At 54.7% G+C, this 27,356-nt stretch overlaps 1 protein-coding gene across 1 annotated transcript; it reads right to left on the bottom strand.

The window, feature by feature from the left end:
• Positions 1 to 515: 515 nt before the first annotated feature.
• RBPMS2 (RNA binding protein, mRNA processing factor 2) lies at positions 516 to 27,356 on the bottom strand. Its single transcript, XM_004274743.4, has 8 exons — positions 27,078 to 27,356; positions 11,193 to 11,270; positions 10,585 to 10,623; positions 8,994 to 9,056; positions 8,510 to 8,660; positions 7,863 to 8,014; positions 1,924 to 1,993; positions 516 to 1,661 (listed from the first exon to the last, which is right to left on the bottom strand). Exons 1-7 carry the CDS (start codon positions 27,174 to 27,176, stop codon positions 1,931 to 1,933), a joined length of 645 nt encoding a protein of 214 aa, XP_004274791.3. The 5' UTR covers positions 27,177 to 27,356; the 3' UTR covers positions 516 to 1,661; positions 1,924 to 1,930.

Raw genomic sequence — 27,356 nt, 5'->3', positions numbered from 1 at the left:
TGCAGCTGGGAGCCTACAGGGTGGGTGGTCTTAACCCTTTCCAGGCCAAACTGCTGGGTCCTCTGCTTCCCTCTAGCACAGCCTCACATGACACACACCGAGGATACTACAGGCAGGAACCCAACCTCCCAAATCACAGTCCTTCTCTACTCAAGGGCCTGAAAAGGCCACAGGCCACAGGGTTGGGGCAGCCAGATGACACCATCCAGAGAAAACCAAGGTCCCATTTAGGTGCTTACTCTGGGTGCAGGGAATCTCCGCCCCCATCTTCAGAACAGAAAACAAAGAATGAGTTAAACCCAGGCAGCCCCGCTGCTCGGCCCTTGGCAGGTCACTTCCTCTCCAGCCTCAAGTCACACAAAAGAGGGCAGGAGGGAGAGGCCACGTGAGCTCTGAGGCCCGGGCCCACTTCGCCTCCTTCCCCCTTTAACTCCCAACACCTGTCCTCTAGCTGTGCCCTCCCGACGGCAACCTACAACCCAAGGAAGCAAAGGTCGGAGAGCAGTTACTTTGGATGATTTTTTATTTTGCATTTCATATATTATCCAGTTTCACATTCTCACAGGATCAGCAATTACAACAGCCTCCTCGTCTCCCAAGTCTGAAAACGGCAAGACAGCCACAGCTGCGGCCAAAGGCAATGCACTGATGTGCACACGAAACAAAAAATTGCACAATTTTTCCTTCATTTTTCTTAAACTAACGGCTGACGCTAAGGCTCACTGCTGGAGAACGGAAACCCTTTTCTTCTTCATGCCTCAAACTAAAATGTTAAACTTATCTGACAGGGCGGACAAGGTCTCTTCAATAATTAATTGCACACACACACGAAAAATCTTTCATGTTGCATAAATATTTTGTTACACAGGGTACAAAAATACTTTCACTTTTTGGTTGGTTTTGAAGTTTGGAAAGCATGAGGAACCATGGCAGGGGTGGGGTGCGCCGCGGAGAGGTAAGCGAAAAACTGGGCAGAGAAAGGGTTTTCTTAATGGCTGTTGGCTCATCTGAGGGGGAGGAAGCAGAGGACCCCAATTTGAAATGACCAAGAAAACGCTCTACCTTGGCTGGGTGGTCCTTCCTGTTCAGCCTGGAAGTGTGTGGGGTGGTGGAGGCTGCCAGCCGCAGGGCGGAACTGGCTGCAGGGCTTGGTCCTCACTGAAGCAGGGTGGGTGCAGGGGAGGGGGGTGTGGGGAGAGGGACCGGGAATGATGAACCATTAGTGGTCAGGACTTGTTGCTATGGTGACACAATGTGAGAACAAACTGTACACTCACATATATACAAGTTTAAGTGTCTTAATTCATGCCAGGAAAACATGCAAAATTAAACGCCTCATTTCTTTGAGGTGGGGCTACGGAAGCAAATTTGGACTGGAGGTCAGGCCTTGCTCAGTCCCAGTGAGACCTCCGAGCTGGGTCTGGGTGTCCCAGTGAGAAGGCCCCTGAATCCTGCCGTGAGGCCTTGGAGAGGGGCTTTGGGGCAGGACAGGGCTGAGGAAAAGGAGAGAAAGGAAACAAGAGTCCACTGAGTCAGGCTTAAAATTCACAGTCTTTGGAGGGAAGCAGCAGCTCTGCACGGGCCACCTGGGGGCAGTGGAAGCTCAGGGTGGCTCCCTCCCCAGTGAGGCGGGCGGGGGCTTCGAGCTGTGGTGACCAGACCTGGAGGGAGGGGAAAGAGGTGGCCATGAGCAGATGCATGGGACTGGAGCTGAACCCAGGCCCTCCCCTTGCGAGGAGGCTGCAAGATGTGGGGTGGGGGGCAGGGTGGGAGGAGAGGGGAAAACCAGCCAGAGTGCCCCAGGCGCAAGCTCAGGTTGGGGTAGCACCAGCGAGCTCCTGGACTCAGGCAGAGGAACCAAGGCCCTGCAGGGAGCCAGGCTCTAGGACACTTTCCGTCCCAGGCCTCTGAGCCAGCACTTACTGAAGAACTAACAGAACTGACGATATTTCCATCCTTGCTGGGTGGTATCAGAGGAAGGGTACCAGCGCACCTGCAAGAGAAGCCAACGTCAGGAGCTAGCTGTGCAGTCCCTTCGCTTGACGGGGGAGCCTGGGAAACACGGCCTTCAGTGCCCCTGTCGGAGTCCTGGTTCTGTCACTGACGGCGGAGGTCGGGGCAGTTACTCACCTCTGGGCGTCAGTTTCTTCATCCTGAAAATGGGAGAGCGCCACCTGACCTGCCTCCTCTGCAGGACAGAGGTTCAAATGAGAGAAGGGTTACGAAGGCGTTCACGCTCCACTGAGCCCGACTGTACCGGGTGGAGTGCTGGCAGCCGGGGGCACTGGCCCAACAGTCTGCCCTGCCCCCTTAACCGGGAGAGTGCGGAATTCCTAACATCAGGAGAATGCACCTAACACATTTTTGCTCAACTTCTTTTGAGTCTCAGTGTCCTCAACAGCTACAGGATAGAGATGATTAAAAGTCACAGGGTATCCACGAGGATCAGATAAGACAGAATGTAAAAACACATTAGAAACCAAAGTCAGTGTGGTCTCCAAGAGGCAGGACTCCCAGAAGTTGGTCCTGTCCTTGCAGGATCCCAGGAAGTCACAGATAAGACCCAGCTGATGCTCCCCGCCTCCGCCGCTGCCCCGTTTCAGCTTCTGCACCACCCCCACCCCCGTTCCCTTCATTACAAAAGCCCCCTAATTTTAGAGATTTGTAACCTACCAGCTGAGCCCTCTAGTGGGAGCCTGGCAGCTACCTCAACCCTGGTACTTGCTAGAAGGCCCCACAGAGCGATGGCCCCAAAGCATGATTCCCAGAAACAGGCCAGGAAATGACATGCACCCCATTCCCCATGGGCCAGTCTGGACGGTGAGCCGTGCTGGGTGCCAAGCCAAGATTGCAGGGAGGCCGCCTGCCCCAGTTACAGACAGCACGTCCGCCCGGGCCTGACCCGTGGCCACCTGGGAGGGGTGGCGGCAGGGCATCACAGGGCCCCGAGTGAGGGGGTGGGAAGAGAACTCAGAGATGGGAGCCGGGGTTCTCTTAGGAAAGAAAGGGATGGCACAGGAGAGCCGATGAGGAAACCAAGTAGCAGCTGGGCATACAGACAAAACTCTTGAAGCACAAGCAGTCAGACCCAGTTACCCACTTGGCTGCCAGGAATCCCTGCCTCTGTAAGTAGGGAAGATATCGAGCAACGCCAGGCTATCTGGTGGCTGATGAAAGCTTCCTGAGAACTTGCTCCTGTGCCCCCTCCAAATTCTAGGTGCTGTCTTGTACAGCGCAGGACTCTGACCACCCCGTGTTCAGCAGGAAGTCGGCAGCTGGTTCCTCTGAGATGCCAGGACACTTGGCACATGGCAGGACCAGGGCCTAGGCCACCTGACCAATGTCGGGATGGCCCCTGGGCTCCAAGGATGTGGCACTGCTGTCATCGGCACACAGTTGACCCCTGGCTGCCAGGACCACCTTGATTAAGCCCCACACCACACAGAAAGGGCCAAGAGCCTCTTTGAGCCATCCAGCCTCAGAGGCCATCTTATTTTCTCTCGTGTCTTCTGAACATCTGGAAACAGTTCCCTCCCTTCCTAACTGACAGCTGAGTGGGAGGAAGCCTCTCCTCCCCTTCGCCGAGCCGTGGGCTGCCCTCTCAGCTGCAAGCCCGGCTGGACACCAGAGCTCATTCCCTAAGAGAGGGACGATGAGGAAACCAGCACCGCTGCCACCGGACAAGGCTGCGGCCGGTCCAGCTCCGGGAAGCCTTAGTGGACCCTGACCACCGCACTTCACCCAGCCTCCAGCTGGAGCGGCCCCACGGCAAGGAAGCGCCTGACAGGCTGGGTGCCCTGCAGGGCTGGACAAGGGGAGAGCGTCGGACGAGAGTGGGAGGGACCCTGGAGGCCTCCGACCTGCCCTCCTCCACCACCGGCTGCTTAGGGGCCCCCACAACAAGCCTGCTCCATCCAGCCCCACCCTCTCCACTAGGTGCTGCAGCTTGGACTCCAGAGCAGCAGCTTTCCCTCCAGCCTGAGATGAGCCACCACCTTCTTGGGGAGGAAGCAGAGGAAAGCCCTAATTTCTGAGCTCGGGATGGTCGTGCAACCCAACTAGACAGAACGTACTTGGAGGGCTGCATTTCCACTCTCCTCAGATGCCTGGGATAGGCCAGTGGTCCAGGTTCTCTAAAGAAGCACGGTCTCTTCCTGCCCCAGCTCAGAACAAGACCCCAGGCCCAGAGGTCACGGCCAGCACAGCAGCGAGCAAGTGGCCAGTCCCCTGTCAGGGCCTCCACTCGTTCACAGGGCGGGGTTGGAGGTCCTAAGAGGCCACCCCACAGGGACAGCCCATGGGCATCTAGAATGGCTACAGCTCCAAGAGGGGCAGCACCCAAAGGAGTGGGGGGCACACGGTCCTCTCTCAGACCCTCAGACCGACTAACGGAGAAGATACACCAAAAAGTGGGCAAAGGGATGAATCCACACAAGAAGAAATAGAAACAGCCAACAAGTAAGGGAGCCTCACTCATCACAAAGTCAAAACAATACAATTAACTCAGACCGGCAAGTCTACACTCTGACCTTGCAATAGCTCTAGGAATTTATGATAAGGAAAGCAGGCAGGACAGGTGCCCAGAGAGGTGTGAACAAGGGCATCCATGGCAGCACAGCCTAACAGAGCAAAAGAAAAGTGTGTAAACAACCTCACTGCCATCTACAGGGAGGCAGACACACTTATACACTGGTAGGCTAGCCAGGCACCCAGAATGCAGACCTATACTTACTTACATAGAAGCATGTCCTAATATTTAAGTTTTAAAAAGATTAAATGTGTAATTTTTGTAAAAGGTTCATACCCATGGATTTACTTATACACCTGTGTCCAACTACCTACCAAGTCTAAGGACTAAACGTAGTGATATTTGGGGGAACAGGATGACAAGCAAAGGCAAAAAAGAGAAAAAAAACCCGTCTTTTTCTTCCCATGAACGCAGACCTCTAATAGCTAATGTTCGTGAAGCACCTGGCATGTGCCAGATGCTGGTCTAAGCAGTTTTCATATACGAAGTTCATTTAATCCTCAGAAAAGCCCTATAAAGTTGATGCTATTAGCATTTCCATTAAACAGACAAGAAAACAGAGGCAGGGGAATTCCTGTAACTTTAAGGTCATCGGTAAGTGGCTGAGCCAGTGTAAGGGGGGCAAAGGGCTGCAGTGAAAGACCCCCATACCCTCAGGTCGAAATGGAAAAAGCAGTCCAAACTGGGAGGACCCTGGGGTGCAAGGGGACATGCAGAATCCCTGCTTTTAGGTCACCATCTTCATGTACCAGACCCCAGTGTGCCCCTGCCACCCATATCCTCTGAAAGGAGAAGATTCTATCAAAAGGATCAGAAGGTCCAGCAACACAGCCTTGTGCCGAGATACAGCAGGACTGAACCATCTCCAAGCCCCTTTCTTCCTGCAGGTCTCGTCCCTGCAGCCACATGAGGATGCCTCGCTCAGGCCAAGCTACTGGCAGAGGGTGTGAGGTCAGGATGCATATGGTGGGGTACAGAAAGGAAGGACCGGTCTGCATCCCTTTTTGTCTATCAGCTGCTGCCTTTCTCTCCAAGTCACCTCCTTACCCCCAGGCACAGAAAAACGCGGCTACGGGTCCTCTGGGTTCAGAATAACCTCCTGAGGACCACCAGGGTCCACCTCCCTCATTTAGGCATTTTCAGCCTCCACCTCTGGGGCAGTACTATCGGGGGCAGGGAGGGGGCTCTTGGAAGGAATAGAGCAAGTGATACTACTTCGAAAATGCTTTCATGCCTATTACTACATTTGGTCCTAACAGTGTGTTTTACTGTCGAGGAAACAACTATCCAGAGAACTCGAGTAGCGGGACAGAACCAGTCACCACCTGATCCGATCGCTTGTCATCAGGCGGCCTCCCGAAAAAAGCCACTATCCTTTGAGGGGGCCCTCATCCCCTTCCCAGGGAGACCAGAAGACAGGAACTCAGGCACAGAGAGGCCTGGAGGGAACTAGACAATAATGACATGAAATAATAAGCATGCAGTGCTCCCTCTATGCTAATAGGCTACCAACCACCCTCTAAAGTAGCTACGACTATCATCATACCACAAAGAAATCGAGACACAGAGAGGTCAAGAAACTTGCCCAAGGTCACACAGTGTTGAAAGAGAGAGCCAGGACTTGGACCAAGGTAGCTGGACTGGAGTTGGATGGCCACAGGGCATGGGGAAGGAGGGAGGAAGCTGGAAAGGAAGACAAGAGGAGGGCACACCGTCCTGTGTACGAAGCTTAGGGACCCGCAGCGGCGCACCACTCCCAGCCGGCTGGAGGGGGCCACCCCAAAAAGGGCAGAGATATCGCTCCTGAATAATCTGACATCCTGACTGTCCCTGGCTCCCAACCTCTGCCTCACATTGTCACGGCCTAGCATCTCAGAGCAGACGGGGTAGAACCTCTCCATCCGATCTGGTCCTGCCCTCTCGTTTTACAGATGGGGACAAGACGGAGGCCCAGAGGTGAAGTCACTTGCTGAAGATCAGGTCGCTAACTGGTGGCACAGCTGGGATCAGAGGACTCACAGGGCCCCTGCAGTTAAACTCGCCCCCGCACCAGCTGCCTTCCACACTCCGCCGGGTCACAGAGGACCGCCTTCACTCACCACAGAACTGGTCTGCGGTAAGTCCCCCAAACGTCGCCCCAGAGAGGAAGAGCCCCGCCACCTCCCTACGCCGATCAATTTTCCAGCCGTCTGTGGTGTGCCGCCGGGGTGAGCGCCAAGCGGAACCACGCGTCTGCCCTCGGTACAACCCAAGTTGCCGCGGCCGGGGGAACGCCTTGCGAGGGTGGCAGTCAGGGAATCTGAACCTTCCACCTTGGAACTGGGCGAACCCAGGTCACTAAGCCCTTCAGAGGGATGGACACGCACTTGACCCTCCCACTGGCAGAGCTGCCCACTCCTCCTGCCTCAGCTTCTAGTTTCTGGGAACTCTCCCTCCTGGCTTCTCACACCCTTTAACTCCTCATCCCCTTCTACTGCCCCAGCCAGGAGACCCCTGTTCTCTCCCTCTCAGCAGCCAGGTCACTCTTCATGAGCCTCAGCTCTCGGTCACTTCACTGACGAGAGGCCCAGGTGGGCTCACCGCTCACCACAGCCCTCCCACGCTGCCTGGCGGTGCCCTGTCACTGCCGCGCAGAGGCCTGGCTGTAACCTGCGAGGTGCTCGTGCCCCTCTCGGGCACCTGGCGCGGCATTCGGCAAGCACAGAGCCCTCCCAGCCCAGCCATGCCCTCTCCACCTCTCGCCTAGAGGCGTGGGCTGCATCTTTCCCGCCCCAGCCCAGGTCACAATGCAGGGTGCCCACGTTCCTTGAACAAAAGAGCAAACACTCACTGGGCACCCCGGATGTTCCAGGTACAATTCTAGCCCCTCACATGGCTTAACATTTAATTCTCACAACAACCTGAGGCAGATACTACTATTCTTATCTTTCCAGATGAGTGAAAAAGAACAACCCAGACACAGAAATCTTTCAGAGCTTTCTGAAGTTCACAAAGACAGGAGGAAGCAGAGGCAGGCGGGCTGCCTCCGGCGACCACACTCAGGTCTGTCACCACAGGCAGAATCGGCACAGCCTGCCCACGTGTGTCCAGGGGCAGTGGACCCACGGTGGGTCTCTCACACTTCGCCTTTGCAGTGTATCCTCGAGGCGGCCTCACAGCGTTTCCTCTCCTTCCCCTCTGTGGGACCCCAAACCCCAAAGGTACTGTTGTTACAAGACAGCAGTTCTGCAGCAGCTCTGGGGACCTGGGTGGCCCGTGGCCGGGTAGGAATGAAGCCCGGCCAACTCAGAGCCTTTGTTCTCCCCTTTCCTACTTCTCCCCCCGACAGGCTTACCTGAGCATGTAGGGCGGCAGCGGCAGCAGCAGTGGCGGCTGGGTAGGTAAACGCAGCATGTGAGATGGCTGGGGTCAGCTCTGTGGTGTACAGAGGGTAGGGGGCCCAGGCCTCTGGGGATGCGGGGATCAGAGCGGCCCCCATCAGGTCATCTGCGACGGGAGATAACAGCCCCCCCTTGTCAGAACGCGGGTCCCCCTTTGCGCCACCCCATTCCAAACACAGAAGGGGACCCAGCACTATCACTGAGCATAAGCTCCCTTCTCAGGCTCCCCTGAAGGATCCCGAGACTGGGAAAGAAGCCACGGTAACTTGGCCCGGCTTGGTGAGCATCCTGTCTGCTTCCAGAAGCCCTCAGATGGGTCTCTGCTCATCTCAACCAAGAGGGATCAGAGAAGGCTTCAGGGAAGCTGGGCGACACCAACAGCTCAGGAGCTCAGCCTGAGGTCCAGCAAAGGCTGCAGGGGAGGAAGGAAGCATGGGACCCGCAGGGATGGGTAATGGTGGCCGCAAGAAGCTCCTGGAAAAGGGGCGGGCAGGCAGGACTGATGCCCTCAGGGATGCCCTCTGCACGCAACTCCATCCACGAGGGCCCCCCAGCTCTGCCAGGTAAAGGGCAGCAGATGGCCACTCTGAGTGCCACTCACAGGGGTCTCGTGCGATGAAGTGTGCTCCTAGGGCGGGGTGAGCGTTGGTGGGATTTGGTGTAGCCATTAGCTTGTTCTTGGCCATCTTGGTGTTGGCTTTGGCAAACTCTAGCCTCAGGGTCTGAGGGTTCTCAGGATCAAAGCGAATACCCTACGTGAGAAGGAAAGGAAGGGAAAGGCGTTACACTGTAGGACCCAGCCTGTCCACTGCAGTGGGGACGGAAGGGCCCCAGAAATGATCCAGCCTGAAAGACTCGCCCACACGGGGGCCAAGACAGCGGACACACTGCTCGGGCCTTGCGAGTAGTGGCGTTTGGCACAGACAGTGCAGCCAAAGACTCTGCCCCAGGATGTTGGGGAAGGTACATCTGTGGGCCCTTTCCTTGGGTGTGGAGTGGGGGAAGGTTTGCAGAAGACGGGAACAGGAATACCCATTGCCTAGAAGTCTGTGGGTCAGAGAAAGGCCTGTTCTCTGTCTACTCACGTTCAATGCATTCTTGGCCGCTTCTGCTCCTGCCCGGCTGTCAAAGATCACAAAACCAACAGGCTAGTAGGAAAAAGAGAGAATACCCTTGCATCTCTCCCAACACTCCATCTCCCCTTCAAGCATACAAAACAAAACAACAAAGAACAAAAATATATATAATTCTTGTCCATATCCCCCCTATGTTCAGCTAGAACACAGGGAGGATACGGCCAAGAATTATATATTTATATAATTATATATGGACAAGAATTATGTATTTTTGGTTTGGGGCACTAAAACTCTCCCATCCAGGTACCACATTCTGGGAAACAATGCCAATACAGCTTTATCCCACTGCATTAAACATCACCCTTTCAGTAAAAGTCTTTTTTTTTTTTTAACGTATGCAGGTAATTAAGTGTAAGTTCTAGTGTTTTCCCCAGCACGAAAGGGGACACTAATGTATCAAGGGCACGGAAAGGCTTCAGGTTCACTCAAGGGGCAACAGGTTTTATATATATATAAAAATTTATTTTATTTATTTATTTATTTTTGGCTGCGTTGGTTCTTCGTTGCTGCGCACGGTCTTTCTCTAGTTGCGGCGAGCGGGGGCTACTCTTCATTGCGGTGCACAGGCTTCTCATTGCGGTGGCTTCTCTTGTTGTGGAGCACGGGTTCTAGGCACATGGGCTTCAGTAGTTGTGTCACACGGGCTCTAGAGCGCAGGTTCAGTAGTTTGGGCCCACAGGCTTAGTTGTTCCGCAGCACGTGGGATCTTCCCAGACCAGGGCTCGAACCCGTGTCCCCTGCATTGGCAAGAGGATTCTTAACTACTGAGCCACCAGGGAAGTCGCATAAACTTGTTGCCCCGGGCTTCCCTGGTGGTGCAGTGGTTAAGAATCCACCTGCCAATGCAGGGGACACGGGTTCGAGCCCTGGTCCAGGAAGATCCCACATGCCACGGAGCAACTAAGCCCATGCACCACAACTACTGAGCCTGTGCTCTAGAGCCCGCAAGCCACAACTACTGAGCTCGTGTGCCACAACTACTGAAGCCCGCACACCTAGAGCCCGTACTCTGCAACAAGAGAAGCCACCACAATGAGAAGGCTGTGCACCGCAACGAAGAGTAGCCCCTGCTCGCCGCAACTAGAGAAAGCCCGTGCACAGCAACGAAGACCCAACGCAGCCAATAAATAAATAAATTTATTTATTTAAAAGGGGGGTCGGGGTGGGAGGAACAACAGGTTTAAAACTTCTCCGACTTCATTTTGCCTGGGCTCAGTCCAGCCCCCAAATGGCTCCTGAAGGCTCTGGACCTGGGACCCCTGGCATCAGGAACCAGAGCACAGCCACCACCTCTATGGTCCTCAGCCTCCGGGTCCCACTGTGGCTTCTCAAGGGCCAGAGAGTGAGGACCAGGAGCTGACTGGTAAGAAGAGGGGACCTGTGGAGGCTACTCTTTCGTCAGCCTAGGACAGGATAGGGGTGGCAGGGGGCAGGTCTCAGCTGCCAGATGCCTCAAGACTGAGGAAAAGAGAACAGGCTCAGTTCCAATTTCAGCAGTCGGTCTGGGCTGGGAGGAAGAAAAACCTTGGAGAGAAATTACCTGTCTCGATGTGAGCTTGATCAGGGACCCTTCATACCCCTGCAGAGAGAGGTGGTCATTAACAGGAAGGTCGGAAGCTTCTGTTGTGCTACCCTGGCCACCCCCCAGCCCTGCCTTTCCCCAGCTCACACTCTTCTCCCCCCAAAGGTGACCCACTCTGATCTCCACCACCGCTGAGTGCCCTCAGTCTTCGTGTCCCATATCACACAGCCTAGCACATGGGATGGCCATCATGCGGTAGCATTCATCATTTCATGCGGAAATTCCCCTTTGCTCCCGTAGCCTGTCATCTGGAAGCACAGACCTCACCTTTTTAAGTTTTCTTATCTGCAAATTGAAAACGCTATGCTGAATCTCAAAGATTCCTTATACGGCAAAGTCTACTGAGATTCTACTGTCTCCACTTTACAGATGAGAAATCGGAGGCTCAGAAAGGCTAATAAGCAATTGACAGAAAGCAACATATGAGTTAGCAGAACCGGGACCGAGAACCAGGGCTGCCAGCACAGTTTCTAGTCTTCCTGCTGCCCAATCCCGGTCTGCGATTCATTCCTGATGCTTCTCCTCCATCCTAGGCTCTGCCCATGGGTGGCTGGGTCCAGACTCACCTTGAACGGCCTGAAGAGCAGGTAGAGTTCTCTGGGTTTAATATCCACAGGGAGCCCACTGACGAACAGTGTCCGGACCTGGGGAAGAGACCACAGTGGTCAGGGCCGGGCTGACAGAAGAACAAGGATGATGGCTCTTCCTTCAGGAAGGAACTGGAATCCTTCCAGGACTGAAGGAAGAATTCAGGATTTCCTGAGCCTTCTTTGGAGGCTGAGGCAAATGAGCATCCAAAGTTTCACAGCATTTAACTTTTCAAAACCCTTTCTGGGGGCTTCCCTGGTGCTGCAGTGGCTGAGAGTCCGCCTGCCGATGCAGGGGACACGGGTTCGTGCCCCGGTCTGGGAGGATCCCACATGCCACAGAGCGGCTGGGCCCGTGAGCCATGGCCGCTGAGCCTGCGCGTCCGGAGCCTGTGCTCCGCAACGGGAGAGGCCACAACAGTGAGAGGCCTGCGTACCGCAAAAAAAAAAAAAAAAAAAAAAAACCTTTCTGGACCCTTTCCTTTCCCTGGGTTCATCCTGCAGGTGTCACATCAAGCACTAGCTGAGCACTTCTGCACAGACAGCATCAAGGAGAGAGTCCTGTTTAACAAGATAGATGAAGGACCCCTCTGAGTCTTGAAGAAAGCTATGGTGTCTTACCTCCAAAAAATGCACAAGTAGAAACGTATACATATTTCAGAATATTCCCATGGACTCCTGGTAGAAAGGCTCCATCTGGTCTAGCGGGGAGGCAAAGATGTAAACTCTGTGCCTTGGAGCCATTTCATCAGAGGGCCCAGCACTTTCACATCCATCTCCTCCTGCTTCCCATGCTAGATGTAGGCTCTTCAGTGGCCGGCAATGTATTATATTCTTGCTTCTCTGCCCAGCTCTTAGCATGGTGCTGGTACTAAATGTTTACTGAATAAGGGACTTGAGGAAGGAGTCAGAGATGGAACAATGGTGCTGGGTTTTGAAGAATGAGTAGGATCTTGACAACTTCAAGTGAGGCAGAGGATGGTGTAAGTTATGAGCCTTGCCCTCAACAAAGTTACAAGTTGGCACTGAAGCCAGGTCTAGTAGACACCAGGTGTCCATCCTGTGACTCCTGCCAAACCTGACCTCCCGAACAGTGGGTGAGGTCCAGGAGAGGGCTGGCAGGAACACTTCCCTAATTCACCATTGCTGGTTAAATGCTGCTGGCCTCCAATGCTCAACTAGCAAAGCCAGATCAGCCAATAATTATAATGGGAGAAGGAGGGTTTTCCATAGTGTAGATCCATTAGAAATACACCTTGAAACTGTGCTTTCTGAGTAACGAAAAATCCAAAAGAGCAGAGCTTCCCCACACACTTGACTCCTGCTGTTTTTGTTTTTTTTGTTTTTTTTTTTTTTTGGCTACATGGCTTTGAGGATCTTAGTTCCCCGACCAGGGATGGAACCCTTGCCCTCAACAGTGAAAGCGCACAGTCCTAACCACTGAACTGCCAGGGAATTCCCTTGACTCCTGTTTCAAGGCGCATGTCATACCACTAAGCCAAACGAAAGTCTTCTCAACTTGTCACTGACGACTTAAGAACAAGTTCACATGCCTCAGCCCATCCAACACGTGGCTATTCTTGAAAACATTTAGTGGGCCACGTTCCCCCCCAGAGGCACCAAAGAACTTCTTCCATGCTCTAGTGATGGCCTGCTGAAGGAACTGAGGCAACAGCCTTCTTGGAGACAATGGCTTGAATCAGGAACCCAGGGCAGTCAGGCAAAGTTACACACACACACACACACACACACACACACACACACACACTCTCTCTCTCTCTCTCTCTCCCCCTCCCCTCCCCCCTCCCCCTCCCCCCCCCCTCCAATGAACACACATGTCAACAACAGAGCCAGGAGTGGCAAAGGAAACCAGCCCCCATAGCTGCCCGTGACAAGTGTCGCCACCCCTAGCCACACAGGAATGACTCCAAGCCCATGGCTGATAAAATAGGTAAGGACAGCTTCTTCTCTCACGTGAGTTTTCGCCAAGAAGCAAACCCAGGGGAATTCCTTGCCAGTTAGGACACCTCCACCCCCTCTGGCGATGCCTTTCCTCGCCACACACACTTCTGCTCCTGGGCCTGGGGTAAAGGTTCTGTACATCTCACAGCCCTTGGCAGCTGTGTCCCTATACACGCAGCTCTCAAGCACTGCCCTGTCCCAGAAGCATCTGGGAGAAACTGGACAGCCCAGGCTCCAGAGTGGGCTGAACTGAGTTCCTGGACTCCAGAGGGCAGCCATCCTCTGCACCCCTCTGCCCTTTGACGGAAGGCCTTTCATTTACATGTAAACCCCCAAAGAGAAGTGCCTCGCTCAGGCCACGCAGCTTGTTTTTAAAAGGCAGCAGACCTGGGACTTAAAACCCAGGTCTCCCTCCCAACCACTCACCCAGGCTGGTAGAGATGATGCTTGCTTTTTGGTGCCAGGACTTGGGTGCCCAGCCCACCACAGACGATGGACTGAAAGAGTACAAGCCAGCCGGGGTCCTACTGGATCGGCCTGGACCAGCGCTACTCCCTCCTCCCTGGGATGAGGGGACATGCTTTGGGTCAAAGATGCAAAGCCAGAGCCGCCCACAGAAACCTCTACCTCAGTTCTCCCCAGGGGCCACCCATTTCACCCCGGCTAATTTTAAACCCTTCCTCAAATGGCTCCTTTCTGGCCAGACCTCCCCAGAGGCCCCCTTAAATAGAAAGTTCTCAGCACAAAGTTTCCTGCTTAGCGGAGGGGAGGGGAGTGAGTATAGGGGAACTTTCCTTCATTCCCAGCTCAGATTCTGGTTCCCAGCCTTCTCTGGGCCAGATGACTCTTTTCCCTGGCTTCCCATCTTTTAGATTCTAAAGGCTACAATACAGGTTGCGTCCTGTGCCTGGTCATTCCTTAGGAAACAAGCTGACATCAAGGCAGTTATGGGTTAGGTGGTGGGTCCCCGTCTGCCAGTTCACAGACCCTTTGCTGGGAGGCTAAGTCACAGGAAGCCTGACCTGAATGCTCTCCTTGGTTCCTACTTGACCCTGGACACCCTGGCAGATGATGTGCCCTCTGCCTATCCCCCCCGTGCAGACATGGAAACTGAGGCCCAGAAAGGGCTCAGGCAAGCTTGGCTCAGCAAGGAGCAAAGCTGGGTAAGATCCAGGAACACTGATTCAGCCATCTGTGCCATTCTTCTGGCTGTGGGGACGGAGGCAGCCACACCTGGGCAGCCCTGTTAGCCCCATGGATGGGTAAAGTTCTGCCACACATCCGTTCAGTAGCCAGTCCCTTCTCTGGGTGCCTGTTTAGAATGATGGCAAAGCTGGAGTGACAGGAAGTATGCGCTTAGCAGGCTGGCCGGCCACATGTCGAGAGAACAAGAGTTTCCAGAGCCCACCTACCCACCATGCTACTTCCAACTCCATCAGGTCCTGCCCCGGCCCACAGACTCCGGGTCCCCGACAAGCACCCACATAGGGCATGGCAGCTGCTCACACTGCCCCTCAGACCACCCCTTCCTCATTCCTTAACTGAAGGGCATCCATCCCTCAGGGCCCTCTATTTCCTCACCCCTCTTTCCTTCCTTTGAAGTCTTCTGGGGCCCTTAGGACCCCTTATCTTTTACTGGTCCCACCATCTGAGCTCACCTGGACTCTAAAACCCAGAGATAGGAGGCAAGTCTCAAAACTTTCCTGTCCTCCAAGGTGCCTAGAGCCAGGCTCAACATCTGAGACCTCCCCCGTCTCTACACACCTTGGTCCCTCCAAAGAAGGGACTCACAGCCAAAAACTGTGATGTGGTCCAGGACGGCAGAGTGATGCCATAAATGGGAAAGGCTTTGGTTAGTTAGACCAGAGTTTGCATCCCAGCTTTATGCTTGGCTTGGCGAAGCTGCTTCATCTCTCTGAATGTCAGCTTCTTTACCTGTACAACACAGGTACCCTCTACCTCCAGGATGAAGAGCACACTTTATGCCCAGCACACAGGAGAGGCTCAACCATATGCTTGTTCACTTCAGGGTCCCATAATCTCAACACTGACCTGCACAAAAACCTCACCTATCAGGTACCACGAGCCATTTAGTTATAAGGTTGCCTAGTCAGGCTGGGTCAGGTCCAGATCAGCCTGGAGCTGGGAACACAGGTGAGACAACCTTACACGGTCGCTGGATTCTTTAGTGTTCCTCTTCCCCAGGGAGGCCATGTCTGAGGTGGAAGGCACCGTGGAGATCAGCTAGTTAAACACCCTCATTTTACAGATGACGGGGGCTTCCCTGGTGGCACAGTGGTTAGGGATCCGCCTGCCAGTGCAGGGGACACAGGTTCGAGCCCTGGTCCGGGAAGATCCCACATGCCACAGAGCAACTAAGCCCGTGCGCCACAACTACTGAGCCTGTGCTCTAGTGCCCACGAGCCACAACTACTGAGCCCGTGAGCCACAACTACTAGAGCCTGCAGGCCTAAAACCCGTGCTCCGCAGCAAGAGAAGATGAGAAGCCCACACACTGCAACAAAGAATAGCCCCTGCTCGCCGCAACTAGAGAAAGCCTGCACGCAGCAACAAAGACCCAATGCAGCCATAAATAAATAAATAGATAGATAGATAAATAAATAGATGAATAAATACTGATGAGGGAACTGAGGCTCAGAATAGAAAGGTGACAAGGCAACCTAATGGCACAGTCGGGATCCTTAGGGATGGCAGGGACAGAGACATGTGGTTACTTCTGCAAGGCCTGGCCAATGAGTCCTGTGTCCCAGGCCAGCACTGGCAACCACTCCTCCCATGCCACTTGCTGGTGCCAGCCTCACAGCCATAGGGTGCAGCATTCAGCAGAGAGGCTGGGCGCAGACAAGGATTCGGGGACCAACCACCACTGACGCCAAGATGGAAAGACCAGCCAAAGATCCCACCGCCTATTCCACAAGTTTACTACAAGAACTCAACACGAAACTATTTTAAGATACTTGGAGGAAGCAGAAGGGGTGGCTCACACAATCCCAGGCTGCTAGAAGGAACCAAACTTGTTTACCTAGGCCCTTCTTCCATATACTCACTCCTTCTCCAAAAGCATCCACACAGCCCAAGAGAATATCTCCCTCCTGCCCTGAAACATTGAAAGCAACCACGGTCCTGTTAAAATGGTCATCTTCATGGCAAGTACCAGCAGACTGTGCTGGACCACAGCCATGTCCCTGGCACAGATGGAAGGCAAGTTTGGAACAGGCTGGAGAAGGTACTGGGGAGAGGTGGGAAAAGGATAGGGAATCCTTTGGAATTCCCTGGCAGTCCAGTGGTTAGGACTTGGCGCTTTCACTGCCATGGGCCTGGGGTCAATCCCTGGTCAGGGAACAAAGATCCCACAAGCTGCACAGCCAAAAAAAAAAAAAAAAAAAAAAAATAGGGGGGATGGGGAATCCTTAGAGGCCAGTAAAAGACACACGTTGAGGAACCACTGGAAGCACCGAATTCAACGTGGACAAGGAACTTGGCCAGAGAGGTGTCCCCATACAGGACATCGCAGACATGGTGTGTAGCCTTCATGATGGTCAGGAGCAGACTTGGCCTCGCTGGCGGTCCCAGCCAGTGCCAGGCCTGCCTAGGGCAGCAAACTGGCCTTCAGCACGACGGTGTCCCTGGCCAGCAAAGCTTGGGGACTCCCGAGGCTGCTCGTCCCTCAAGCAAGCCCTGCTGCCTATCCTTCCCTGGGGGTGCTGGGAACAAGAGGGTGGGAAAGTCCAGCCCCTTCTAGGAAGTCCACACCACAGGCTATCACTGGTAGGCAGGCTTCCTGGGGTTGGCTAGGTATTTGCTGTGTGATCGTGGGCCCTTTCCCTCCAGCTACTGCTGGACCTCGAGTGCCTGGGGCTCCCAACGACCTCTTGCCTGCTCCTCCCTCCTCCACGGGAGGCCACCCATCTCATTCCCAGTGCTACGGGGAGGGGCAGAGAAGGGCACAGGAAGTGGTGGCCCCCATCCTCAGCCTTATTCTTGAGGCCCCTGGGGAGGGAACGCCCCCTTCAAGGAGCCTCTCCAGCACCTTCTGTAATCCCAGCAGGACAGAGGACCCGAGCCCCCGGGTGGTGCAGCCCTTTCCCTCAGTAAAGGTGAAAACTGCAGCCCTCCCCAGCCCAGAGGGAAGACAACTTTTTAGAGAGAAGTAGGAAGAAGGGGCTCTGACAAACTCATTCCTGTTTGTGTGTCAGTAATGATCTTCCTTCAGACAAACAAACCAACAGTTGTTTACAGATCTTCAGAAAAAATGAAAGTAAACAGAAGCTTCCAGGAGCAAGGTGACAGTGATACCCAAGGCATCAGCCTAATAGCAGAAATTCAGGCTTCTGCCTAAAAGGCTTCGAGGCAGGACTCGACCTCTTTCCATCAGCCCAGGTGGACATCTCTGTCAGCCTGGACACCTGCACAGGCACACCTGTCATTCCAGTGCCCCCAGGCCAAGGCCAGCTCCCCCAACAGGGGCTGCTTAGAGGTCTCTGTCCTCCCCTGGGCACACACAGGGCCCAGCACGTGGGGGCCCTGCAGAAGTCAAGGGAAGGGAGCTGTGGGGGGAGGCGGGGCAGGGGGCGTTCCCCCCAGAGGAAAGCCTCCATGTGGGACAGGACTCAGGTGTGGGGTCCGAGGGGCCACACCACGAGGCCCTCCCTCCCTAGTGGGGGGATGCCACACTCAATCAGCCCAGGCTGGGGCCTGGCCACACTCCACCTTCATACCAAGAATTGAACACTCAACTTCTCAGGTTAAGGGTGGCAGCAGGATACTGTGGCTGAGAGGATGAGCGCCGTAAATACCAGTTTTTATTAGAGACGGAAGGGGTAAACACTGCTGTCAAAAACAGTCGTATGTCCATGGATATTAAACCCCCTACCCTTTAACTCCAAAGGACAACCACGGCCTCCTTCCAAACCCCAGCCCTGTACTCTCCAAGACAGCACCCTAGACTTGGACTCCAGGGACCTCCCATCTAGGGCACAAAGGATGCTGAGGTAGGAGAACATCAGGGTCATCCCCACCCTTCCCCCACCCCCAAATAAATCCCAGTGGTCCACCAGAAACACTCCCCACTAGAAGACAACTCCTGCCTTCTAGGTGAATCTCTGCCTCACGAGGCTAAGAAACTTGACTCTGGGCAATAGAAACATCATACCAAAGAGATAAAAATGATACTTGAAAATTGATTCTTTGTGGCAATCCAACATCTCTGAAGTTAGAATTCAATCTGGAAAGGGAACTGTTTCAACCAACCACTTCATCAAAATGTTCAAGTAACTCGCTTACTTTGAACCCTGCCTCTTAGCATGGGGAGCCCTGCTGGTGTCATCTGGATGGAAAACACCCCTTACAAAAGTGGGTGGGGGAGGAGGGAAATCCAAACAGGGAAAAACAAGCCTCTCATAAGCCCCTCCCACATCCTTCCCCAATTCCCAGCCCTCTCCAGGAACTGAAATGCAGAACATCTGAGCTGGAAGAAACCTTATTTTTAGCTGAGGTCCAGTGAGTTGCTCCAAGTCACCGAGCGTATCAGAAGCAGCCCCAGTGTCCCCAGGTGCCCGGCTCACAAGTCAATGCTCTTTTGCAAACCTTGATCTCACACCACCAACCCACTCAGAGCCCAGTGGGGGTCAGCCTTAGGTGCCCAGAACAAATGACCTTCAGCTTCTGAGCTAAGAGGGCAGCAACAGTCCTTAGCAGAAGGTTGACCGGGGGTGCACGGGGTTCCACTAGATGATCCCATGGCTAGTCCTAAACAGTTAGGTATAGGGAAGTCAGAGGGAAGACTGACAGACTGCCAACTCCCAGAGCAGCCTTCTGCAGCGGGGAAGGGGTGGGGTAGAGCAGGGCCCCTCACAGCCCCAGGAAGCCCCGAGTCCAAACAGAAGCCCAAGCCACCCCATCTCGGTGTCCCACTACCGCCCCACCAGCCAGATCATGGGAGTTTATGAGCTGCAGCCTGCGTTATATAAAGCTTGCCGCGTTCCCGCTGTAAAGATACTGAAGGTCCTTTTTAAACTTCATCACGCCCAGTTCGGCCCTGGCTTCTGCAAGGGGAAAAGGGTCATTGAGAACCAAGACACAGGACTCAGGCTCAGCCTCCTGCTCAGACAACAGACCAGACACAGAAACAAAAGAACAAGAGCCTCAAAGCAATTGTCAAGGAGCCCGATTGAAGTCCCAGCCCTGCCACCGGCCAGGCAAGTGGCTCCGTGGCCTTCACCACTGCCTCAGCAATAAAGAGGAGGGGTGGACTCGCCTCAGGGCCCTTCACACTCTGACCTTCCAAGAAACCAGGGAAGTGGGAGACCGTGATGGAGTCTCGGAGTAATGCTCGGGCACTGTCCTCCATGGGCTCAGAGCTCCAGTGCTTTCGTTTTGCCCACAAGACGGCAAAGAAAGCAGTAAAGAAGGGGTAGAGGTTGAGAGGGTGAGAAAGCAGGATGTCAGAAGCCAGGCCCTTGGGGTCTGAGAGGGGTCTCTCTGCTGGGGCAATACCGGAGCTGCCAAACAGAAACCACAGAGCAAGTCACTGTACCTCTGCAGAGATCTCAGCGGCCTGGCCTTTTTCTTCTGGATACATATGTAGGGGGCGGGGTGAGAGTTGGGTTCTGCCTGGGTCCTGTGCTTAGGCTTGGCACTGGCAGGTCGCTCTTACGCCTCCCCGGGGGAAAGAAGTCCCTCTCAGTGGGGCCACTTGACGAGAGGTGGATGGAATGTGGTGACATGGCCCGCAGACCCAGGACTTATAAGGGCTGAACAAGGACACAGGGAAAAAGAGCAAGCAGATACAGCCAGACAGTACAGCGAGCAGATACAAACACACATGCTCCCAGAACGCCAGCGCCTCCTGTTTCCTCCAAGGAGCTCTGGGCTGCTCAGCTCCCAGGCTAGGACAGCGCCCAGCCTCCCTCCAAGCAGTGCCCACCTAGGACACCGCCAACGTCATCACAGTCTGACCTGGCGGGGAGAAGTCCAGGTTTAGGGGCTGTTCCACAGTGCTTTGCCTGCCCCTGCTAATTCCAGCCCCGAATCACATGTATCAGGGCTTGGCTCTAAGGCCCCACGCTGGGCAGCACTTTGTAGGTTCCACTTCTTTCACACCTACCATCGGAGTGTGAGCCTGACAGGCCTCTGAGGTAACGGGCAGAGTGGTACAGGCCCATTTTACAGTTGAGGAAACCAGCTCAGGAGTTAGGTGCCTGGCCAGCCACTGGCAGAGCCGGGGGTCAAGTCCAAGTTGCCTGGGAAGTTGGGGCTCTTCCTTTAGGGCCTGCAATGTGCCCTAGAGCTCCACCTGTGTGTGTGTGTAGGGGTGGGAGGAACTAAGCTGGATTAAATAAGGCTTCGGACCTTATGCTCCAAGCTACTTCTACCCCCAGGAAGGGAAGGCTTCACATCTTGGGAACACACCTGGTCAAAGTCTGCTGCGAGCCCTGCGCTACACCTCATTAGGGAACCCAACCAAATAGCGTGAACTGTGCTATGCAGACTCCTTGACTAGGCTGCCTGGAGGCAGGGTGGGGGTGGGGTGGGTGGCCTGCTTTCCACTTGGTTCCAGACAGAGCCAGGGACAAGGCTTTCAGAGGCAACTCAGAAAGACAGGCTCAACCTGGGACAAAGTGAGAGAGTGGCATGGACATATATACATTACCAAATGTAAAACAGATAGCTAGTGGGAAGCAGCCGCATAGCACAGGGAGATTAGCACGGGGAGATCCGCACGGTGCTTTGTGACCACCCAGAGGGGTGGGATAGGGAGGGTGGGAGGGAGACGCAAGAGGGAGGGGATATGGGGATATATGTAAATGTATAGCTGATCCACTTTGTTACACAGCAGAAACTAACACACCATTGTGAAGCAATTATACTCCAATAAAGATGTTAAAAAAAAAAAAAGAAAGGCTCACAGGGTCTCCAGCATGAAGCTTCTGGGCAAGGCTCCCTTCCCTCCTGTGCCATCAGCCTCCCCTGTCCCTCCTACTGCTGTGTGGTCAGCCAATGCCAATCTATTGCCTGACCCTTGTGGCTGGCAAAGGTTGCAGCTGTCACCACTGCTATATGCTACCCTATAGATTCAAGGCATTGTCCTAGGGGAATCCCACGCACTTCCCCTAGCTCCAAAATCAGTACCTCCAACCCTTAAACCATGTGATGTTAATCCAGTGTGAACACACGGCACCGTGCACAGGAACACAAAGCGCCAAGCACGCCACACCTGTGCACCACCTGACTGAGGCAGATGAAGTCTGACGAGAGATGTTTCCCAAAGGGACACTCCTGTTGGGAGAGGGTCTCTGTTCAGGGATGGAAACTACTTCTAGGACCTAGATTCTGGTTTGGAGCTCCCCTGTCACCAACACAGAAGAACCCCTCCATCCCAAGTTGTGCCCGCATATGGCTACAATTACACACAAGAACAGGGACCAGTCTGGGTGGAAGCTCTTCACAGCCTTGATCGCAACAAAGGTTCCCCAAACTGGTCTCAGGTCCTATTCCAGTAATTTCTTCTTACCTCTCCCAGTTAAAGCCCAAAACTCACTTGGGAAAGGGTAGGTTGGCTAACCACAAAAAGGGGGTAGGGGGCTTCCCTGGTGGCACAGTGGTTGAGAGTCCGCCTGCCAATGCAGGGGACATGGGTTCGTGCCCCGGTCCGGGAGAATCCCACATGTCGTGGAGAGGCTGGGCCCGTGAACCATGGCCACTGAGCCTGCGCGTCCGGAGCCTGTGCTCCGCAACGGGACAGGCCACAACAGTGAGAGGCCCGCGTACCGCAAAAAAAAAAAAAAGGAGGTAGGGACTCCAGACACTCATACCATGGGCTCGTCCAGGTCAGACCCTGCCCTTTCTCCCTGAGGGTCCTAGGCCTGTTCAGAACTATACAGGTGGCCTTGATGACTTGTGACAGCCAAGAGCCTTTCCTCAGTCGGCTGTAAATGACTGAAGGCCATGACAGATGGGCCAAGGCAGACCCTCCTGCTACACCCAGCTCCTGCTACATTCTGGAGGCGCCTGGCATGGATGGATCCACCAGTGGACTCTTCAGGAATGGAGGACCCAACGATCTTGCCACCTGTCTAGCCTTGGCACACCTCAGGTAATCTTATTCTTTCCATCCAAGGACGGAATAGGGGAAAAAGCAGAAAGCAAGGAGGCCGTGCTGGTCCCTGGGCAGGCAGTAGATGGGGTTCGGCATAGGAAGCTTCGTGGGCTGTCTGCAGTTCCCACCTCACAGCAACATGGTTTCTGAAGTATGGGAGACGGGCTCTGCCCCACTGCCTCACAGCTTTGCCTGGGGTGTGAGGACCCCTCTGAGGCAGCCATGGTCAGCGGACAGCAGAGGAACTGACAAGGCATCAAATGTTGCTGCTACCCAAAATCAACGGCTGAGCAGAGGCTGGAGGCCACCAGGTGCTGCTAGAACCTAGCACTCTAGCTCGGGTCTGGGTAACCAGAGGTGGGTGGCCTTGGACCAGGAACTCAGCACTCAGGGCAGGTGGGAGGACTCCTCTCCTCTACCTCTCAGGACTGTCTGGAGAACCAGTGGGATAAATGGGTGGAGAGCATGAAAACAGAGCAAAGCATCCCACAGTTCATGTGTTGCCTCTAGTTACAATACTCGCCAGGCTCCTCCCCCAGCCCCACCCCAGAGACGGCGATGAGAAATCAGAATGTCCAAACACTGAATGATACTTAGAAGTTGGTTCTTACTGGGGCAAACTAGCCAGGCTGCCCACTTACAGGGAAGGAGGAGGTAAGGAGACCCAAGAGAATGGACCCCCAAAACGACAGGCAGTCACTTTAGAGTAAGTACAATTTTTTTAGTTAAGATGCCCAAAGCAACAGGGAATCAGGGGTGGGGGTGGGGTGTGAAGGCAGTCAGCCCCAGCCCAGGCTACAAGGGGGATGTACTGTCTGTAGAGAATTCACTTGTTCTGGTTTTTATCACCGCAATAACAATTCTAAACATTATCTGTGATAAAATGCTCCTCCTGCAGGGGCTGACAGCTCCCACCACCCAGTCTTGGGATGCCACCAACCCAAAGAGAACTAGCCTGGAGCCAGTCCCTGAGCTTCTGCTTGGGATGCTGTCATCACCTAAAGCTCAGCCCTAAAAAACTTCAGTTGCAGATCGTCTCCCCTCCCCACCCCCCAGTCTCATCCAAACCCCCAATATAAAACAGAACAGTGGGTACAGTATGTTGTTAAGAGCAAACTCTGGGTCCAAACCCCAACCTACCCAATTACTAGCTACATGAAAGCTATTTAACCTCTCTGTGTCTCAGTTTCCTCACTTATAAAATAGTAATAAGTACTTCACAGTGCTGTTGTGGAAGTTAAATGAGTTAAAACGGTAAAGTGCTCAAAACAATGCCTGGTACAAAGACTGTGTATGGGTTTGCTACGCCTAGAACAGCCTTACCATTAGGTTATTTGAGCAGAGAAGACACATTCACAACAACCGCCAGGGAGGAGGGGAGTCTGATCTACCAGATCTGTCTGGATCTACCTACTTGGGTCCTGTTTCCAGGTAAAAGCCCGGAAGCATAGATGCTTCCCTCCCCTTATACCAAAAAAAAGTCTGCAGACAGAGCACCAAGATGTCCCAGATTCTGTCAAATATTTTTGATGGCAGAGAAAAGGGGCAGTGCCCAAGTCACACACTGGACCCTGAAATTCCCTCACTCATGTGAGTGCTAACCTTGGCCATCCTGCCAGGGGCCAGGGACCTAGCTGGATCCTCAGAGACCCCTAGAGGACACATGATGGACCGTGGGGTACCAGACGTGCAAGAAGCGATCTTGGCCCGGCTTTGGTGGACGCCATGGACAGGCAAAGACGGGCATGGAGGGCAGTGGGGGGCCAAGACGCTCAGGTCAAGCTGTAGTTCCCTTCGCTACCGTTAATCTCTGCCTTTCTAGAGCTTACCATTAGGTTGGCATAAAACTTCTTTAACTCTTAGAAACTTGAACCGCACTCCCCACCCCAAGATTCCAAACACCACCCTCCTCTCAGGGGGCCCCCAACGAGTCATTACTGTAACTTAACACTGCCTTGTATTAAAATATGTCTCCATTTTCAAAATAAAATATTCTTTCAAACCACATATACCCTTCCCCAGAAACACTGTAACTCTCCAGCCATCTCTCAAGAATCACTAAGACAGGAGATGCTTGAATCTGGGATTGGACAACACCAGAGGCAAGCCTGCCCTGAGCAGGGCTCGGGTGCTGTACTGCCTCACTCTGGAGCTCAGGCACCAGCCAAGACGCACCTCGGGGTGGGGGGGTATGGCTTCTAGATTGAAAGGGACACGTAGCTGTTCCCCTTAACTCCTCGCTGCCCTCCTTAGCTTTCAAAGGGTTAAAGGGTTAGAAGTTTTCAAAGCTTCTAACACACCTTCTTCTTAAGCAGCAGAAAAATGCCAATTTCCTCCCAAGCCTGCATTGATCTCAGGCTGTTCATAACGTGGCCTCCAATATTACTGCAACATAGCAAATTCCTGGTAGTCACCCAAACAAGCCATGTTGCTCCACAATCCACCCCCCACTTTTATACATGCTATTCCCTCTTCTTGGAATGCCTTTTCCATCCCTACAGGTCTAACCACCTCCTACTCAGCCACATCTCAGGGAGGGCTGACCTCTAACTTCTTCCTTGGCTTCCTAGGTTTGCTTTAGCTAATCTCCAAGAGCCAGCCTGGGTCAACCACGAGAGTAAACCACCACTGCTAATGCGGATTTCCCCAGTGGTGGCTCTTGGGGGTTGCAGAACTGCCTACCTAGGGGGCATCTAAGCTAAAGAGAATACGTCTAGTTCCTGCTCAAACCACCCATCCAAGATGGAACCCTGGCTGAAGAGCTCTTGGCCCACTGTTCAGAAAGCTAATGAGGAGAAGGGGCCGATTCTTGTGCTTACCGGACCAGAGCAGACTCTGGGCTCCAAGAAATCACTGGGGCCCTTAGTTTTAGACCTCTGTTAAACAGGAGCCCATGCTCCCCACCCTCCCCAGCACCAGTTGCACTGAACTCCTTGAAGCACTACAGGGCTGTAGCCCACCTCTGCCCACAAGGAGGGAGAGCAGGGATTCCACTTCTTGATGATTCTGCCCTCTCTCTCAAAAAGCTAGTTAGAAAAAAGTGACCAATACCTCAAACGATTCCTCCAAGACTTTAGACTGGCCACGTGGTTCACCCTTCCCATTTCAAACGGGTGGGTCTGAGGGTCTCTTCGGCGAGGTAAGTCCCTGCTGAAGTCAACCCTCTAGCAGAAGTGGTTCCGGGTCCTTGCCCAGCTTCACAGGAGATGGCTTCCCTCCCTCAATTTCAGCAGAGACCACACACACACTAGCAACCCTGTCAGCCTCCCCCAACTCTCAGGGGAGATTCTGAACAACCAGGTAGAGTCAGGATGGGGTCCCCAAAGCCAAGGGCCTGTCAGCATCAAGGTCCAAGAAGGACAAGGACTTTAGGAGCCAAATGAACCCCAGCCCACTAGAGCCCACACCGCACTCGTGGACATATGTCAGGCCTTCCTTCGCCACTCTTCAGAGTGAAGCGTTGTAGATTCCTCCTTTCCTTCCCCACAGAAAGCGGGATCTAGACCTAGATTCTCAAGCTGTCATGCCATTGGTGGACTGGGGCTGGCAGCAGGCCTCTGAATTGCTAAGAGTGGGAACTGGCAGTGTGACCCTCCCATCATCCCTCCCACAGTGAGGAGCCCAGCCCAGCCGTGGGCCAGTGCCGCCATTCTGCACCAAACCTATAGCACGGCGGGCGGGCACCCGCCACTGGATAGGAGGGAGGCAGCAACGCCAGCCCCCATCAGGGGCTCTGCGGTTTCTCCCCCAGACCAAGGGGAAGGGAGCTCAGGGTGGATAACTGGCCCTTGGTTTCCTGGGCAAGAGCATGCCAGGGCGCGGCAGGAAGGGTCTAGGGTCTCTTGGCCCTAGAGTGACACAGCAGAGGCCCCTTCAGAGAGAGAGCTGCGAAGGCTGCCCCCTTTCCACACCAGTTTTTGTCTCTGCGGGCCGAGCTTCTGGTCTCCATTCACTGATAGCCTTAAGGCTATATCCACCCCCACACACATACACCCTCCCGGATTTTGCCACATCCAATTAGCCACTCAGCTGTTGGTGATTGCACGAAGCCGCCCCAGACTCCCTCCTCTTAGCACATGGCCGGTGGACATTCCTAGCAGAATCCCACTAGGGCCAGCTTTGGGGTCCTGGCTTGTCTGCCACGGCAAAACCCGAGAGACGAGAACTGCGAACTGAGTGTCTTTAGGCATCTCCTTCCCAACTCAGTCAGCTGACATCTTTGCCAAAGCCCAAGCTCTGGGGCCGTGAAGAAAGCCGTCTACCCCCATGACTACAACTCTAGCGAACCAAGGTGCCGCGCAGCCGGCCCAGGCCTCCAAGGTCACGGGGAGGGGTCAGGGCGGAAAGTACAAGGGAGTGTGGGTGCCGCCCGCCCGCCGTGCTAATCCCGCTCAGTTCCTCCCAGCCGAGGCGGGAGTCCCGGCCACGCGGGAGGAGCGCCTCGGAAGAGGGCAGCGAGCGGGGCGGAGTGGAGAACGAAGGACGCGCGGGCAGCAGGCGTGGGGCGGACACGGCGCAGCTCGCCCACCGCGGGACGCACTGACGGCCGCCGGCGCACGGTCGGCCCCGAGCCTGGGAGGGCGGGGAGACAATGCCCGCCCGGCGGGGTAGTCCAGGCCGCACGCCCCCGCCCGCCGGACACGGGCTGCTCCTCCCCGGCCGAAGGGCAACGGCGGAAAGGCGCCGGGAGCGACTGCCAGATCGCGCGCGGGGCCCCGCGCGCCCCGTCCCCCGCCCACCTCCGCGTGTACTTCACCCAACAAGTCCCGGGGGCGCAGACCCACCTCCTCCTCCAGGGTGCCGCTGGAGCCCGAGCCCGTGCCCGTGCCGGTGCCGGTGCCCGTGCTGGTGCCGTGCTCGCCGTCCGGCTTCAGGTTGCTCATGGTGCGGGGGGTGGGGTGGGGGTGGCTAGGGGAAGGGAACGCGGAGGGCTAGCGCGGCGCCCGGCCCCGGCAAGGAGGTGGGAAGGGGCGAGGTGAGCGGTGCGCTCCGGGGGTGAGGGGCTGGGTGGCGGTGGGGAGCGCGCGGGGCGGTGAGAGGGGCAGCCGCAGCGTCGGGCTGGG

The sequence above is a fragment of the Orcinus orca genome, chromosome 2 (genome assembly GCF_937001465.1).
Source record: "Orcinus orca chromosome 2, mOrcOrc1.1, whole genome shotgun sequence".
Classification (NCBI taxonomy): Eukaryota; Metazoa; Chordata; class Mammalia; order Artiodactyla; family Delphinidae; genus Orcinus; species Orcinus orca.
This window is presented reverse-complemented; position numbering and strand designations above follow the sequence as displayed.